This window comes from Arvicola amphibius, chromosome 10 (assembly GCF_903992535.2).
Source record: "Arvicola amphibius chromosome 10, mArvAmp1.2, whole genome shotgun sequence".
Lineage (NCBI taxonomy): Eukaryota > Metazoa > Chordata > Mammalia > Rodentia > Cricetidae > Arvicola > Arvicola amphibius.
Window position 1 is genome coordinate 38,779,417 of NC_052056.1, and position 17,440 is coordinate 38,796,856.

The 17,440-nt window shown below is 36.4% G+C and overlaps 1 protein-coding gene across 4 annotated transcripts in view; it reads right to left on the reverse strand.

Moving 5' to 3' along the window:
- The window catches only part of Stxbp5l (syntaxin binding protein 5L), a 197,706-nt gene that overhangs the window by 81,378 nt on the left and 98,888 nt on the right, over window positions 1–17,440 (reverse strand). For all 4 annotated transcript variants that reach the window (XM_038345561.1, XM_038345559.1, XM_038345560.1 and 1 more), the window contains exon 11: window positions 13,947–14,019. In XM_038345561.1, coding sequence (XP_038201489.1) covers window positions 13,947–14,019 — 73 coding nt within the window. The remainder of the gene's footprint in view (window positions 1–13,946; window positions 14,020–17,440) is intronic.

Consider the following 17,440-nt stretch of genomic DNA (forward strand, 5'->3'; position numbering starts at 1 on the left):
AGACCAAAACTAAGAATTCCCCGGGCAGAAAGAGATGAGATAAAATCTAAAGGTATGAATAATCAATTCAATACAATTAAAGCAGAAAATTCTCCAAATGTAGAGAAAGAAATTGTATCCAAACACAGGAGGAATCTAGAACTTAAAGCAGACATGACCAGTGAGGAGCATAGCATCTCCAAGACATATTGGAGTTAAGAAGTCAATAATGCAAAGCACAGAAACAGTGTAAAAGACATAAAGGAAAATCTACCAACTCACCTATGAAGACAAACACATCAGAATACATCAGATAGCTCATCAGCAATCCTAAAATTCAGGAAAGCATAGAATGATATATTTCAAACCCTGATAGTAAATGACTGAAAAACAGGATTGCTATATATAGAAAAACCACCTTTTAAAAATATACACCAAAATGAGGACATTTAAAGATAAGCACAAACCATGAAAATTTATTTCTCTCCATAAAATCTCAAATATAAATGGCTTCAAGTCATCATAAAACAAGAGAGAGAGAGAGTGAGAAGAGAGAGAGTAGCTGACAAGATAAAAAAACAAGATTCAGTTATCTATTGTCTCCAAGAAACAAACCTCATTGGCAAAGGCAACCACAGATCTACAGTTAAACAATGAAAATCAATTACGTAAAAACCATCTTGGGTAACTATCCTACTAGGTGATAAAGGAGTCTCCTTGGTAGCATTCACCAAAAGGATAAAGAAGGTCACTACACATTAACAAAGTGAACAGTTCATTAAGACAAAATAAAAATTGTAGATGTGTATGAATAGGATGTTGAAACTCACAATTTCATAAACCCTAAAGGAAGCAAAAGGTCAGATAGGTCTGACCACAAGCATGGGTGACTTCAACACCTTGCTTTCATCTTTAGATAGGTTATCCTAACTAAAAATCAACAAAGAAATACTATAAGTCATAATGTATCACATTATAGGTCACAAAAAAGTTTTCAAAATACAAATTATTTGATAGATATAACCAATTCCATGTGCCTTATCAGAGTATAACAGAATAAAACTGGAAACCAAAAACAAATTGAAACAAAAACAGCCTCACAAATATTTAGAGACTAAAGAATGAATTCTTAAGTGACCAGGGAATCACTGAGGAAGTTAGGAAGAAATTACTAAATTCCTACAATCAAATGAAAATAATAGCACAACACATCTCAATCTCTGGGCCAAAGTGAAAGCAGTTCCAAGAGAAAAGTATGTTGTTATAAGTATTAAAAAATCGGAGTGATATCAAATAAATAATGTAATGATGTACTTCAAGGACTTAGAAGTACAATAAAAAGCCAAATCCAAACATAGCTGTTGGTAAGAAATAATAATAATTAGGGTAGAAATTAATGAAATGGAAACTAAAATAACAATACATATCTACTGCACCTGGAGGAAGATCAGAGCGTTTGCGCTCCAGGCTGAACAACCCTGCTCCCTAGGCCCTAAACCCTAGTTGCAAATCCTGTGCTCCTCTCCCACCTACTGCCACCCTAGTGAACAGGCAGCAGCAGCATCCCCACTCCACTCAACCATGTCTGCTGCATCAGCAACTACTAGATTCATAAGCCACACCTGCACATTGAGGAAGAATGACAACCTGAGCCATAAGCCTTTCCTGCACAGACTGGAAGAGATGGGTAGACAACAGTGTAAGAAATGACATAAAGAGTAATATGGAAGCAACAGAAACTAGATGTTCTACAAAAGAACAACCCAACGCAGATGAAGCAGAAGAAAATAACCTTAACCATAACTTTATGAAGATGATAGAGCCCGTTAAATAGGAAATGAAAAAATTAAAGAAATGGAGGAAAATACAAATAAAAAATTGGTAGAAATAAATTAATCCCTTAAAGAAAGCCAAGAAAAACCAAGACAAAACAATCAAACACATGAAAGAAACAGTTTGAGACTTAAAAATTGAAATAGAGCCAATAAAGAAAACAGAAACTGAGAGAATTCTGGAAATGGAAAATCTGGGTAAATGAACAGGAACTATAAATGCAAGCATAACCAACAGAATGCAAGAGATTAAAGAGAGACTCTCAGGCACTGAAAATATGATAGGGCAAATAGATTCATTGATCAAAGAAAATGACAAATTCAAAAAATTCATGACACAAAACATCCAGGAAAACTGAGACACTAGGAAAAGACCAAAATAAGAATAATAGGATAGAAGGAGAAGAATTCCAGTTCAAAGGCACAGAAAAAATACTCAACAAGATAATAGAAAAAAACTTTTTGAAATTAAAGAAGAATATGCCTATGAAGGTACAAGAAATTTACAAAACACCAAGTACATTGGACTAAAAGAAAGTCCCCTCAACATATAATAATCAAAATACTAAACATACAGAATAAAGAAAGAATATTAAGAGCTGCAAAAAAACCCCACAATGCCAGCCGAGACTACAATGCCCAGCAAAACTTTTAGTCACCATAGATGGAAAATAACAAGATATTCTATGACAAAACCAGATTTAAACAATACCTGTCAGTCCTATAGAAACTACTAGTAGGAAAACTCCAATCCAAGGAGTTAACTACACCCATGAAAACGCAGGCAATAGATAACCTTACACCAAAAAACCCCAAAGAAGGTAAACACACTAATGCTATCACCATCAACAACAAAACCAAAAATATCAGGAATTAACAAACACTGGTTATTAATATCTCATAATATCAATGTACTGATTTGCCTCCAAAAAGACATAGGTTAACAGAATGGGTACAAAAATGGGACCCATCCTTCTGCTGTGTACAAGAAACACACCTCAACCTCAAAGATAGACATTACCTCAGAGTAAAGGGTTGGGAAAAGATTTTCCAGTCAAATGGACCTAAGAAATAAGCTGGTATAGCTATCCTAAAATCTAATAAAATAGACTTCAAACTAAAGTTAATCAAATTAGATAGAGAAGGACATTTCATATTCGTTACAAGGAAAATACATCAAGATGAAGTCTAAATTCTGAGCATCTATATCCCAAATACGAGGGCACCCACATTTGTTTTTTGTTTTTGTTTGTTTCCATGTTTATTGAGAACTCTTAGAGTTCTCAAAAGTCACAAAGAGATTTAGTCCTTTAAAAATGCTTGCAACAACTTCCTCGCATACTTCTTTTTTTTTAATTTCTTTTTTTTGTTTTTGTTTTCGAGACAAGGTTTCCCTGTAGTTTCTAGAGCCTGTCCTGAAACTAGCTCTTGTAGACCAGGCTAGCCTTGAACTCAGAGATCCGCCTGCCTCTGCCTCCCGAGTGCTGGGATTAAAGGCGTGCGCCACCACTGCCCGGCTTGATTTCTTTTTTTTTTTTTTAAAGAAAACAAGCTATCTTTTTTTTCATTTTACATACCAATCCCAGTCCCGCTCCCTTCCCTTCTCCCATTCCTTCCACCTACCCCTATTCCACCCCCCATGCACTCCTCAGAGAGGGTAAGGCACATTACCTTGAGGAAAGCCCAAGGTCCTCCCTACTATATCTAGGCTGAGCAAGGAAACCATCCAAAGATAATAGGCTACCAAAAAGCCAGTAGAAGCAGTAGGGATAAAGCTGATCTCACTTCCAGTGGCCCTGGAGTCTGACCCAGCCAAAGAACTGTCACCAACATTCAGAAGGACTACTTTGGACCTTAGCTGGTTCCTTCCCTGTCTGGCTGAAGTTGATGAGTTCCCATTAGATCAGATAAGCTGTTTTAGTGGGTCCCCATCATAATCTTGATGTCTTTGTTCATATTCTCACTCCTCCCACTCTTCAAGTGGACTTTGGGAGCTCAGCCCAGTGCTTCAATGTGGGTCTCTGCTTCTGTTTGTATCAGTTGCTGGATGGTGATTGGTTAAGATATTCATCAGTCTGATTACAGGGCAAGGTCAGTTGGACACCCACATTTGTAAAATAAACATTGCTAAAACTTAAATCACATATAAAACTTCACAAACTAATAGTGGGAGACTTCAACATCCCATTCTCAGCACTGGACAGGTCTGCCAGACAGAAACTTAACAAAGAAGCAAGGAAACCAGCAGATGTTGTGACTCAAATGGACTTAACAGACATCTATAGAACATCTCACCCAAATACAAAAGAATATACCTTCTTCTCAGCACCTAATGGAACCTTCTCTAAAATTGATCACATACTTGGTAGCAAAGCAAACCTCAACAGATACAAAAATATTGTATCCTATTGGATCACCATGGCTTAAAGTTAGAATTCGACAAAAATACTAATTGCAGAAAGCCTACAAAATCATGGAAATTGAACATTGCTCAAATGAATGATAACTGGGTCAAAGAAGAAATAAAGAAAGAAATTAAAGACTTCCTAGAATTCAATGATTATGAAAGCATAGCATACCCAAACTTATGGGACACTATGAAAGCATTGCTAAGAGGAATGTTCATAAGAGGAATGCTCATAGCACTAAGTGCCTACATAAAGAAAGTGGAGAAATCTCACACTAGCTACTTAACAGCACATGAGAAAGCTCTAGAACAAAAAGAAGCAAACTCACCCAGGACGAGTAGATGACAGGAAATAATCAAATTTAGGGTTGAAAATAATAAAATGGAAACAAAGAGAACAATATGAAGAATCAATGAGACAAAGTTTGTTTTCAGAGAAAATCAAAAGAGACAAAATATTATCCAAACTAATCAAAAGGCAGATAAATATCCAAATTAACAAAATCAGAAATGATAAGGGGACATAACTACATACACTGAAGAAATCCAGAGAATCATTATGTCATACTTTGAAAACCTGCACTCAACAAAATTGGAAAATATAAAAGAAATGGATGATTTTTCTGGATGTGTACCACATATCAAAATTAAATAGACCTATAACCCCTAAGGAAATAGAAATAGTAATCAAAATTTCCCAACCAAAAAAAGCCCAGGGCCTGATGGTTTTAGCACAGATTCTACCAGAATTTCAAAGAAAAGCTAATACAAATAATCCTCAAATTGTTCCACACAATAGGAACAGAAGGAACATTGCCAAACTATTTCTATGAAACTACAGTTTTCCTCACACCCAAACCATACAAAGAAACAACTTATAAAGAAAATTACAGACCAATCTTCCTCATGATCATTGATGCAAAAAAATGTTCAATAAAATACTGGCAAACTGAATCCAAGTATAAATAAAAAAATCATTCACCATGATCAAATAGGTTTTATCCTAGAGATTTATTGATAGTTTAACATACAAAAATCTGTCAATGTAATCCACCATATAAATAAACTGAAAGAAAAAACTCATGATCATCTTATTAGATGCTGAAAAAGCCTTCAACAAAATCCAACACACCTTTATGATAAAGGTCTTACAGGGATCAGGGATACAAGGAATATGCCTAAACATAATAAAGGCAATATACAGCAAGCCAACAGCCATCATCAAACTAAATGAAAAGAAACTCAATGTGATTCCACTAAAATCAGAAACAAGACAAGGCTGTCCATTCTCTCCATATATATTCAATATAGTACTCAAAGTTGTAGCTATAGCAATAAGACAGCAAAAGGATACCAAGGGGTTAAGTAATGGAAAGGAAGAAGTCAAACTTTTACTATTTGTAGATGATATGACAGTATACATAGGTGACCTCAAAAATTCTACCAGGGAACTTCTACAGTTAATAAGCACCTTCAGTAACATGGCAAGAAACAAGATTAACTCAAAAAATTAGTAGCCCTTCTATATACAAATAATAAACAGGCTGAGAAAGAAATCAGAGAAACAACATCATTTATAATTGCCACTAATAACATAAAATAACTTGGGGTAATTCAAATCAAACAAGTGGAAGACCTGTATGGCAAGAACTTTAAGTCTTTAAAGAAAGAAATTGAAGAAGATATCAGAAAATGGAAAGATCTCCCATGCCCATGGATAGGTAGGATCAACATAGTAAAAGTGGCAAACTTATGATTCAATGCAATCCCCATGAAAATCCTAGCACAATTCTTCACAGACCTCAAAAGAACAATTACTCAACTTCATATGAAAAAACAAGAAACCCAGGATAGCCAAAACAATCCTGTACAATAAAGGAACTTCTGGAGGCCACTCTTGGGTATATACCAAAAGGATGCACAATTCTACCACAAGGACATTTGCTCAACTATGTTCTTAGCAGCTTTATTTGTAAAACCTGCCCCTCAGCTGAAGAATGGATAAAGAAAATGTGGTACATTTATATATGGAATATTACACAGTGGTTAAAAAAATGACATCATGAAATTTGAAGGCAAATGGATGGAACTTTTCCAAACTGAGTGAGATAACCCAGATCCAGAAAGGCAAACACAGTATGTACAAAACTCATAAGTGGGTATTAGATGTAAAGCAAAGGATAACCAGGGGCAGGTTTTAGCTATCACAAATAATATAATCCACAACCTCAGAGAAGCTGGGTAAAAAGAAGGACCCTAAGAGGGGCACACATGGTGGGCCCCATGAAGGGAAATAGTGAAGATCACCTGGGTTAACTGAGAGTGGGTGAGAAGGGAGGAGATGGGGAATGGGAACATGAGGGTTCAAGATGGCTGAATTGGGGGAAGGACAGAGAGGGAGAGCATTGAAAGAGATATCTTGATAGAGGGAGCCATTATGAGGCTAGGGAGAAAGCTGGTGCTAGGGAAATTCCCAGGAATCCATAAGAATGACCCTACCCAAGATTCCTAGCAATAGTGGAGAGGGTGCCTGAACTGGCCTTCCCATATAATTGGATTAGTGACTATCCTAATTGTTATCATAGAAACTACATCTAGTAGACAGAAACAGTGCAGTGATCCACAGCTAAGCTGGGCTGAACTCCTGGATTTCAGCTGGAGAGAGGGAGGAGAGATCATATGAGCAAGGGGGGTCAAAATCATGATGGGGAAACCACAGAGACAGGGAACCCAAGCTAGTAGGAGCTCAGGGATTCTGGACTGACAGCTCAAGAATCTTCAGGGGATCAAATTAGGCCCTCTGAATGTGGATGGCAGTTATGTGGCTTGATTTTTTCAAGGTGCCCTGGCAGTGGGACCAGAACTTATCCTGAGTGTTTTAACTGGCTTTTTGGAGTCCATTCCCTATGTTAGGATACCTTGTTCAGCCTTGAAACGGGGGGGGGGGGGGAGAGGGGAGGGGGGAGGGTCTTTGTCTTGCCTCAACTTGGTATGCTAGACTTTGTTGACTCCTCAAGGGAGGCCTTACCCCCTCTGAGGTGTGAATGGGGATGGGAAAGAGGGAAGGTGCAGGGGGGGAGGGGCAGAAGAAAGGAAGGGACTGGGGTTGGTATGTAAAATAAAAAAAATATAAAAATAACAATACATGGAATCAGTCAAACAAAATGGTTCTTTGAAAACTTAAAGAAATGATTGACAAAGTGTTAGAAAACCAACCAAACAAAGAAAAAGAAGATTCAAACTCATAGAGAGGTAGAAAAGGTTCTGTCATGACAAACCTTAATCCAGAGATAATTAGGGAATACTTTGGCAAATATTTAAAAGGAAACTCTAGAAAAATGTATAAATTCCTAGACATACATATGACATACCAAAATTAAATCAGTAAGCTATAAATAAGTTAATAAGATCCACAATGAGCAATGAGATTAAAGCAGTAACACTCTTCCCACAAAGAAGTGCAGGAACACACAGTTACTACCAAATTATTCCAAACCCTCCAAGAAGGACTGTCCTCCAAATTAAAGGAAGATTACCAATCTCATTGTAAAAAGACAGCAATACCTGGATAACAAAACTAGATAAAGACACAAAAAAAGGAAGTGCTCTAATTTGAGATGATAGAATTCAATACATGACACCCTGTAGTCTTCACTAATATCTCTTTGGATGAAGCCATTGCTACAAAAATCAGATATGGGCATAAAAATATAGAACCACCTCCCTTATGAACATAAACATAATTTTTAATGAAAGACTTGTAAACTGAATTCAATTGCACAATCAAAAAGATCATTCATGTAATCAAGTTACAATCATTTTACAGAATAAGGGATGGCTCAACATACATAGCTCAACAAATGTATAAATCAATAAGTATACTCAAGGATAAAAAAGGTGATCATTGCAATAGGTACAGAAAAGGTTTTTTGACAAAATCTAATCCTTCATAATAAAAGCCCTGAGGAGATTAGGAATAGAAGGAACAAATCTCAACATAGTAAGATTTGTATATGACAAATCTATAGCTGACATTATCCAACTGGGGTGAAAAATAGAAAGCATTTCCACTGAAATAAAGAAAAAGACAAGTGTCCCCTTTCTCCACTCTTACTCAATACACTACTTGAAGCCTATCAACAACAAGAATACAAGAGAAAGAAGTATAAAGGAAAATTGATAAAGAAGCCAAGTATCAAAAAAAAAAAAAAAAAAAAAAAAAAAAACCAAAGCCGGGCGGTGGTGGCGCACGCCTTTAATCCCAGCACTCGGGAGGCAGAGGCAGGCGGATCTCTGAGTTCGAGGCCAGCCTGGTCTACAAGAGCTAGTTCCAGGACAGGATCTAAAGCTGCAGAGAAACCCTGTCTCGAAAAACCAAAAAAAAAAAAAAAAAAAAAAAAAAGAAGCCAAGTATCCTAATATGCAGACGCTATAATTCTAGACACAAAAACCATAAATATGCCATCAGAAAACTGTTAAGTTTGATGGATACTCTGAGAAAAGTGGTAAGACAAAAATTAACAGGCATAAATACACCATGACCAATAAAACTGAGGAAGAATTGGAGGAAATGATTACATTTGCAATTACTTACAAAAAAAAAAAAAAAAACCCACCCTGGACAGTCTTTCTATGTAGGCCAAACAACTACTCTCCACCTTTCAGAGCTTCCTTGTCCCTAAGTTACCCAATTCTACCTGCCCCTCCTGGATTTGCCTTTACTTTGCTGCCAGGTTGACCTCCATCCTTTTTCCTCTCAAAGCTACCCAGTTCACCTCCCTGATGGCCAAATCCAAATGCTGTGCATGGTGAAGCACAATTAATAAAAACTCAAACACAGAAATGGGGGCTCAACCTGAAGGTCAGAAAGCAAAACAGTCACCACTGCTCTTACCTCACTCTCAGTCCAAAATGGCGATCCTGCCTCCAGGAATCTCAGAATAAGGCCAAGACTGAGAGCTGTCTCCTCCTGTCTTATAGTCCTCTCTAGTTCTGAAATTAAGGGCATACACCACTACCACTTGATTTCTATGATGAGCTAGTGTGACTATTGGGATTAAAGGTGTGTGCCACTGTTGCTTGATCTGAGGTTGGCCAGTGTGGCTGTTTTACTTTTCTGATCCTCAGACAAACATTATTTATTAAAATACAGATGAAATTCCACTACAGTAGGATCCTCTCTCCTCCCATAGGCTGCTCAATGACAAGCCTGCCTTTCCTCAGGACTCCACTGCCATTCTTGCCTCCAGGTAAACTCCTCACCTTCTTACCCTTAAACCACCCAGTTCCCCTTGGCCCATTCTCAGAACCCACTACCACTAGGCAGTCCCCTTTTCATTCCTTCTCTCTTGACCACTAAACTCACTGCTGGTCTTTTCTAGGACCCTGAGCAGACCTAGCCTCTAAGTAGATTCTTTTTCTTCTTCTTCCCTAGAGTTCCCAACTCCTCACCTGCCCTCCCTGAGTCCTCACATTAACTGTACCTTTCTTTCTTTGAACTTAAAAACAAAACTCATATAGTCATCAGTAGATTCAGAAAGTACTTTGACTAAATTCAACTTTCTTTCATGAGAGAAGTTTCATAGAAAATAAGGTTGGCATGAATGTACATTTATGTGTAAGAACTACATGTGACAGATCCAAAGTTAGTATCATCTTAATGGAGAAAACCTCAATGTAATATCATTAAAATCAGGAAGACTAAGTTGTCCACCGTCTCCACTACTGTTCAATAAAATACATAGTGTCTTGCTAGACCATTATGATGAGAAGAAATGCAAATAGGAAAATAACTCAAAGCAAACTTGGTTTTGGATAATATGATGCTACATTTAAGAAACACTAAAGAGTCAACCAGAAAACTCCTAGAACTAATTTATACTTCCTACAGAGTGTTAGGATTAAAAATAAACATCAAAAGTTTATCTATATACCAAAATGAAACCCACTGGGGAAGAAATCACAGAAATAATTCTATTTGTAATAGTCTTTAAAAAAAAACCCTCAGAATAAACCTAATCAAGGAGGTGAAGAACTTCTACAATGGAAACTTTAAAACTTGCCAGGTGGTGGTGGCACATGCCTTTAATCCCAGCACTCAGGAGGCAGAGGCAGGAAGACCTCTGTGAGTTTGAGTTCAGCCTGGTCTACAAGAGGTAGTTCCAGGACAGGCTCCAAAGCTACAGAGAAACCGTGTCTTGAAAAACCAAAATAAATAAATAACACCTTATGAATACATTAGATGATGGAAAGTTTTCCTATACTTATGGACTGTTATAGTAATGTTAAAATGATAATCCTACCAAAAAATTTACATTCATTCAGTCCTAATCAAAATCCCCATGCTATTATTCATAGAAATTTTTAAAAAATCTTAAAATTAATATAGAGACATAAAAGACACTGGAGGGCCAAGGAAATCCTGAGCAAAAAGAATAGAGATATTATTATACCAGATATCAAGTTATTTAACAGAATTATAGTACTAACGAGTATTGTAGTAACATGCACTCATGCATGCATGTGCACACGCAGAAACGTACACAAGCACACACACACACTCACACAGAGGGAGAAAAGGAGAGAGATATCAATGAAACAACCTAGGAGTCCCAACTAGAAGTCCATTCAATTACCAACATCTGATTTTTGACAAGCATGCATGCTGAAGGAAAGACAACATTGTCAACAAATAGCGTTGGGAAAACTAAATGTCTATATGCATAATAATGAAACTAGACCTTTCCTGTTAAAAATAACCACTGTATGGAATTCTGTAACTGCTAGGAGAGATGGGAGGGAGTAGACTACAACAAACAGGAATAGTTAAGAATGTTGTAATTAGACCTACAATCTCTCAGAAATAAGGCTAAAGATTGACAAATAATGCCCATGAAACTAAAAATCTTCTGTGCCACAGTCAATATGATGAAGAGGCAACCTACAGAATGGAAACAATTCTTTTGTCAGCTATATATCTCCAAAAGGATTAATGTCTAGAATACATGAAAAACTAAACAAACAAGGAAACAAAAAACCAATTAAAATGAGCTATAGGTCTGAAGAGAGAATTCTCAAAATAATAAATATCAATGGCTAATAAACACTTTTGAAGAATATTTATCTTTAGCCATCAGAGAAATGCAAATTGTAAAACTGCTCTGAGATTCTGTTCACCCCTAGTCAGAATGGCCATCATCAAGAAAACAAATGAAAACAAATGCTGGGAATGATTTGTGGAAATAGGGTTTGCTGTTGGTAGAAATCTGAACTTTTGTAGTCATTAAGAAAATTGGTATGGAGATTCTTCTAGAACAGTGTTTCTCAACTTTTCTAAATGCTGTGACCCTTTAATGCAGTTCCTTATGTTGTGATGACCCCAACTATAAAATTGATTTTGGTGCTACTTCATAATTATAGTTTGCAACTTTTATGAAGCATAATGTAAATATCCAATATGCAAGATATTTGGCCCTTGTAAAAGGGCCATTTGATCCCCAAAAGGTTACAACCCACAAGCTGAGAACCACTGCTATAAAAGTCAAAGACAGAACTACCACAAGCTCCAGCTATTCTACTCTTAGACACAAACACAAATGATATGATACTGTATCCCCTACTACAGAGATATTTGCTTGTCCATGTTTCTACTTGCTCTTTTCAAAATAGCTAAGGAATTGAAACAGTCTAGATGTCCACCAACTAATGACTAGATAACAAAAATGTGGTACAGTGGGATTTTACTCGACTGCAAAGAAAATATCAGGTAAATGGGTGCCTCTAAAAAATTAGAACCCGACTTAAGGCTAGCCAGGCACAGAAAACCAACACCACACTATATATCATCTACATCTCATACTCTCTTTCATATGAAGATCCCAGCTCTAAATCTCTAATTTTGTGTGTTCAATTTAGAATACTAGTAGAAGACAGGAACCTAGAAAGGGGCCATGGTGGGAATGGTCACAGGAACCAGAAATAGTCAAACTGGAAGTGATCTGAATCCTCTACCTGATAGGTAGTTTTTGTAGTTCTAGAAGCTCCTATATAGACTACTGGTGTACAAATACTATCAACTGTCTTACACAGCTGTGAATTCTATGACCTAAAAAACCAACCTGGAGACTAGAGGATCCCATTTGTGCAATAGTGGCCCTACCATTACATGGATAAATAGCTTCTGATTGAATTTGAGACCCATTCAACTGGAGAGAATCCATGTCTATTTCTATAAATCTAATCTGTACCCTTAACTGTGGAAATCATCGTCTCTATAGGTAACAGAATACTGTTATTTAGCAACTGACATAGATCAAGCTGCTTTCTAAATATTTGTTTATACCCACAGAGATAAACTACTCTCAGTCTTAATCTAGAAGCTTATCTTTCCACACTCTTTCCAGTGAAGTGTGGTTAAAACAGAGACTTATAGCTGCAGGGTACTGAGAACATGCGGTGAGTGTTCAGCTCTAAATAAGACATTTATACCGTCTTGTCCATGGTTCAGGGGACACTGGAAATAGAAGCAGAGTGGAAAAGAATATAAGAGCTGACACAGGGAAAGGCTATAAAACGTCAGCCAGCAAGATACAGCTATGCAACGGCCAACTTACAGCAAGCAAGGGTACCTTCCCTAAATATATGTATAAGAATGGAACTGTTAAAAATTCAGTATAGCTAGGGAAGGGTCTCAGGAAGGTCTATTCTCCATAGCTGGACAATTTGCTACTGATAGATTTGGGAATGAAGAGTGCAATTGTCTTTAACTGTATGTTCATTGATGATTCTACCAGGTTCCAATGGATAGTTCTAACTTAATGGTCACACAAATAAAGCATAGTACCTATACAAATTAGACTTTTGTTATCTTAAACAAAAACTTAATCCTAACATTTGCAGGAAAATGAATGGACCTGGAAATCATCATGTAAAGCCAAGTAAGCTAGACTAAGAAAGACAAAGACTGCCTACTTTCTCTTATATGCAGAATCGAGCACTAAATGGGTGTGTTCGTATGTGATGAAGCTAGAAAGAGTTCACAATAGTGAAGGAAGTTGTCATAAGGAGAGAGGAGCAAGGAGCAGAGGAAGGAAGAGAATACATGCGACATGAAGCATAAAAGGCGCTGCTCTTACAATGGCGTGTGTGAGTCCTTTATTGATTGTAAAAGTAGACTTGAAACTGGTGAACGTTGTCTTCCAGCCACACATGTTTATGTCTCAGGGGTGAAAATTATTTATTTTCCTCATTTTTAAAATAGGAATAAAAGGTAGACTACATTTTCTGTCCCTAAATTTCTGTCCCAGGCTTCAACAGTCTGCTGTGGTAGTCTCAAAATAATTTCACCACATGTAATTTTCTTTTATCGGTTTTCCTTCAGTCAATAGAGTAACAGACGGCCAGCGGTTACATTGTACATGTTTTGCAACAATTTCTTTTGCTTAAAACAATTGCAAAAGGATGATTCCTTTTGTTCTGGATGTCTAAATGCTGTGTCCAAACATCTGTTCTGCTTTTAAGATGAATAGATAGTTTCTTGTTACCCAAACTTTCCTACATCACTTTTCATCATTTAACCAAATCACATTTCCGTAACTTTAGCAAGACAAATTTCACACAAAAACTTAATATCTAGAGAATTCCAATGCCAGTTCTCTAAAATGCGCTCTTGCACTTTTATTGTACTGAAGAGAATTTGAAAGTAATTGGTGTTATGATGAACAACTTACTTGGTTTGTGTCAGATCAACTACGATGAGATCTTTCTCTAGAAGCACAGCAACAGCATAGGGTTCTTGAAATTCTACAACAGAAAGAAAAACATTGAAAAGTTTCCATACTGCATATTTTATTTAAACCACCAACACTACATTTCCTTTATCTTATATACATTTTATTTAAATGATGAGAAAACCAAAGTATGAGCCAAGGTGACAAAGAATATTTTAATAAAATATGTTTATTTGATAAACATAATGTTAAGATCTTTAATAGAACTAGGAAAAATGAACATGTATCTAGTACATAGTCAAATACATTCCAAAAATCACGAAGTGATGGCAATCCTGGCCTAACAATGAGAGTGTCACTTTCAAGCTTATGGTCACTATCAGACTCATCCATAACCTTAGTGGTTTATATTTGAACCATGCCCACTAGGAGTCACACTGAGACTGCACTAACTCTGCTTCTCTGGGATATGATACACAATCACCGCACTATGATAGTGAGACACATGTAGTTGGGTGAGTACTTTGAGTCAATATGGTTTAATATACTCCTATAGACTATTCCTGTGTGCATGAGTACAAGCCTACAAAAATCAAATTTCACATTTCTAAATCTAACCCTCTTCCCATTGTTCCTTTCCCCCATATCCTTGATCCATTTATATCCCACTGTTTCTTTCCCACCTATTTTTGCTCCAGTATATCCTAGAAGCTATCTCAAAATCCAAAGGCTGTGTGGGGAATAAGACTGACGATAAATCTTTCTTATGGAGTTTTTGTTGCAGGGATGTTTGCAAGCTGTGGACAGTGAAGAAGTAAGAATTCAGGAGCTACTGTGAGCTATGAGTAAATAAGGGCAATGGTATGAAATGTAACGTGTTAAGACGGGGAACAGGGATTTAGTTAAGAGGTAAAGTAAGCATTGCTTTCCATTTACAATAAAGGGCAAATGGGGAACTGTGAAAGTGAAGTTCTCAGGTTTAGGTAATTGCATAAGAAAACATTTTATATGCATGATGCTTGATTCTCAGTAGCTACAGAGTGTTATTTTTCAATACTGTTGAGAAAACATGGCCAAAGAGGCATAGGTTTATCGACCAATGGTTAAACTGAAACTGAAACCTAGGACTTTAAACTCTAACTTCCATCTTGTTTTCATTATAGCAGCAGTTTCTAATGGCTAGTTTGGAAAGCTTTTATCCTAAACTCAATAATCACTCAACGGATGTCTTCTACAGAGGGAGGACTGAAGTCTTGGGTGGGAAATTTAAATACTGAAGTAGGCAGCCTTCAGAGTAACTTCCAGGCCTGAGAAGTTACAGTACCTACACAAGTTCATGTTTACAACCAACATGTACACGAGAGGAAAATACAAGAGCAAACATGTAAATGAGAACAAGAGTTAGGACTTGCTGGTGCTTAGATAGTTATCTCTACGACAATAGTTAGTCTGCTACAGTCCAAAATTCAAACCGTTCTCATGTTCCTACTATTTATCTCTAGCATTGCTTTAAGTTTCTCAGTGTTGTTTTTATACAATTTAGCTCTAAGCTTGAAGCACAGTAGGGTTCCATATGACTAGTTATTCTCTCCTTGTCAGCTCTCCTTGGGAACATCATTGGCTAGGTTTATAGCAAGTGGTAGAAGATAAAATAGCCAAAGCATTACCATGTGTGAATTAAAGTCACAGATACATTTGTCAAAAGTTCTTCTTGTTCCTCCACAAATAGAAAGTGGCAGCAGAAGTTTCACCTCTGTAGAAGCCCTCTGTACACTGTGACAGCTACTAAAAAATTGTTTGGGAATCATTGTTGACTTCAATTCTTTGCCTAGTAACTAAAAATTTTGTCTTGGGCATATTAGCTACATTCCTTGACTTGAAGCTCCTCTTTCACTAAAATGGCACAATTATAAGTACCTTAAGCTGCTATAAAAGTTATATGAAAAACATACATAGTGATATTTATAGCTAAAAATAGCAATGGAAGTACCTATTTAGGTTGGTGTGTCTCGTCATTTAACCCTTGTTCCTACCAGTTAGGGTGAGAAAAGTTCTATCTCAATTATTATTCTAAAGAGAATGCTTCATTTGAAAGGCTTAGAGATGACTGGCCAACTAAATATAGATGGGAACTGACAAGCTCTGATTACAGTTATTACTCTAAGTGATGATCCCATTAACAATGTTAAAACATTTGAGCTGTGAGAATGAGTCACAGCATCAGATGTCATAAAAGTATCAGCAGTATTAAAATTATTCACAACTTGGTTTAGCCTGGGAATGACATTTATCATTATGTAGCTATAAAGACTGGAATTTCCTATCAACTACTATGAAATAATAATTAAAATATATTAACACAATGATATAGGACAGTGCATAGAATAGTATGTCATTTGTAGAAAGAGGAAGATAATGTATACAAGTATTGCATATTTGAAGAGAAGAATTAAACATGTGAGTACCACTGGGCAACTCGGGAAAGGTCGTGAGAAACTTCATTATGTATAATATAGGCTTTCTTTTCTGGTGCTTTGATATATTCAATGTTTGAACAGTTAAAACATACTTGAGCAGTTACTATATTTATATTCCCATAAGTATAGTTAACACCATTTCTCCTCATATCTGACAAATGAAAGGTTCAATTATCTTTATCAGTTTTCTGAAAAACAATTTATTAATCCACTCATAGAGGAGAAAAGGCAGGGTGTAGCAGATTTATACTTTATTAAAAATCGTTATAAATTATCCTTATATTGCTACTGATGTTCAGGAGACTACATATATGAGGCTATATGAGACATATGTCTGATCTTTGCAACCATGAACTCTCAACTTCTATTTCAGATACATTTCGATGCTCTTTATAGGAGGAATTTCCTAACTTTAGCTCTTAGACCTGTGGTTTTACTTTCCTTTTTGCTTCCTCCACATTTCCTTCCTAGGTGACTCTAACCTTTGTTCCTTTGTCACCTATACTCATAACTCCAAAGGACATTTATAGTGTGATAAATCATGAACAAATATTGTAAGGTTTTTTCCTTCTTTGTTCCCTAATAACTACTCATTCTTACTATTCTTTCTTTTAAAAAAACACTGTGACTGTGTATGAAACATGTGGTTTGGGGTTTGTTTTAATGTTTTGTTCATTTTGGAGAAAATGAACAGTTTACACTATGGCGGAGACTGTACTAAAACATACTGTGTAGCCTAGGCTGGTTTTGAACTCATGGCCATCCTCTTGCTTCAGTCTCCCCAGATCTGAGATTATATAAATAAAACAACATGCCCAGATACAATAAATATATATTACCTACAAATGCCTTTGCTAGTTTAGATTTTAAGAAGCTCTCTTGAAACCTATATATTCCTTAAAAAAAACTGCTAAAACGAGTATTTTCTTTCATCTTAGTGTTTCTTCAAAGTTCTACTGTTTCTCCACAAATTTCTCCAAAAACCTTAGATCTTTTCCCATAAATTGGTCTTACCAA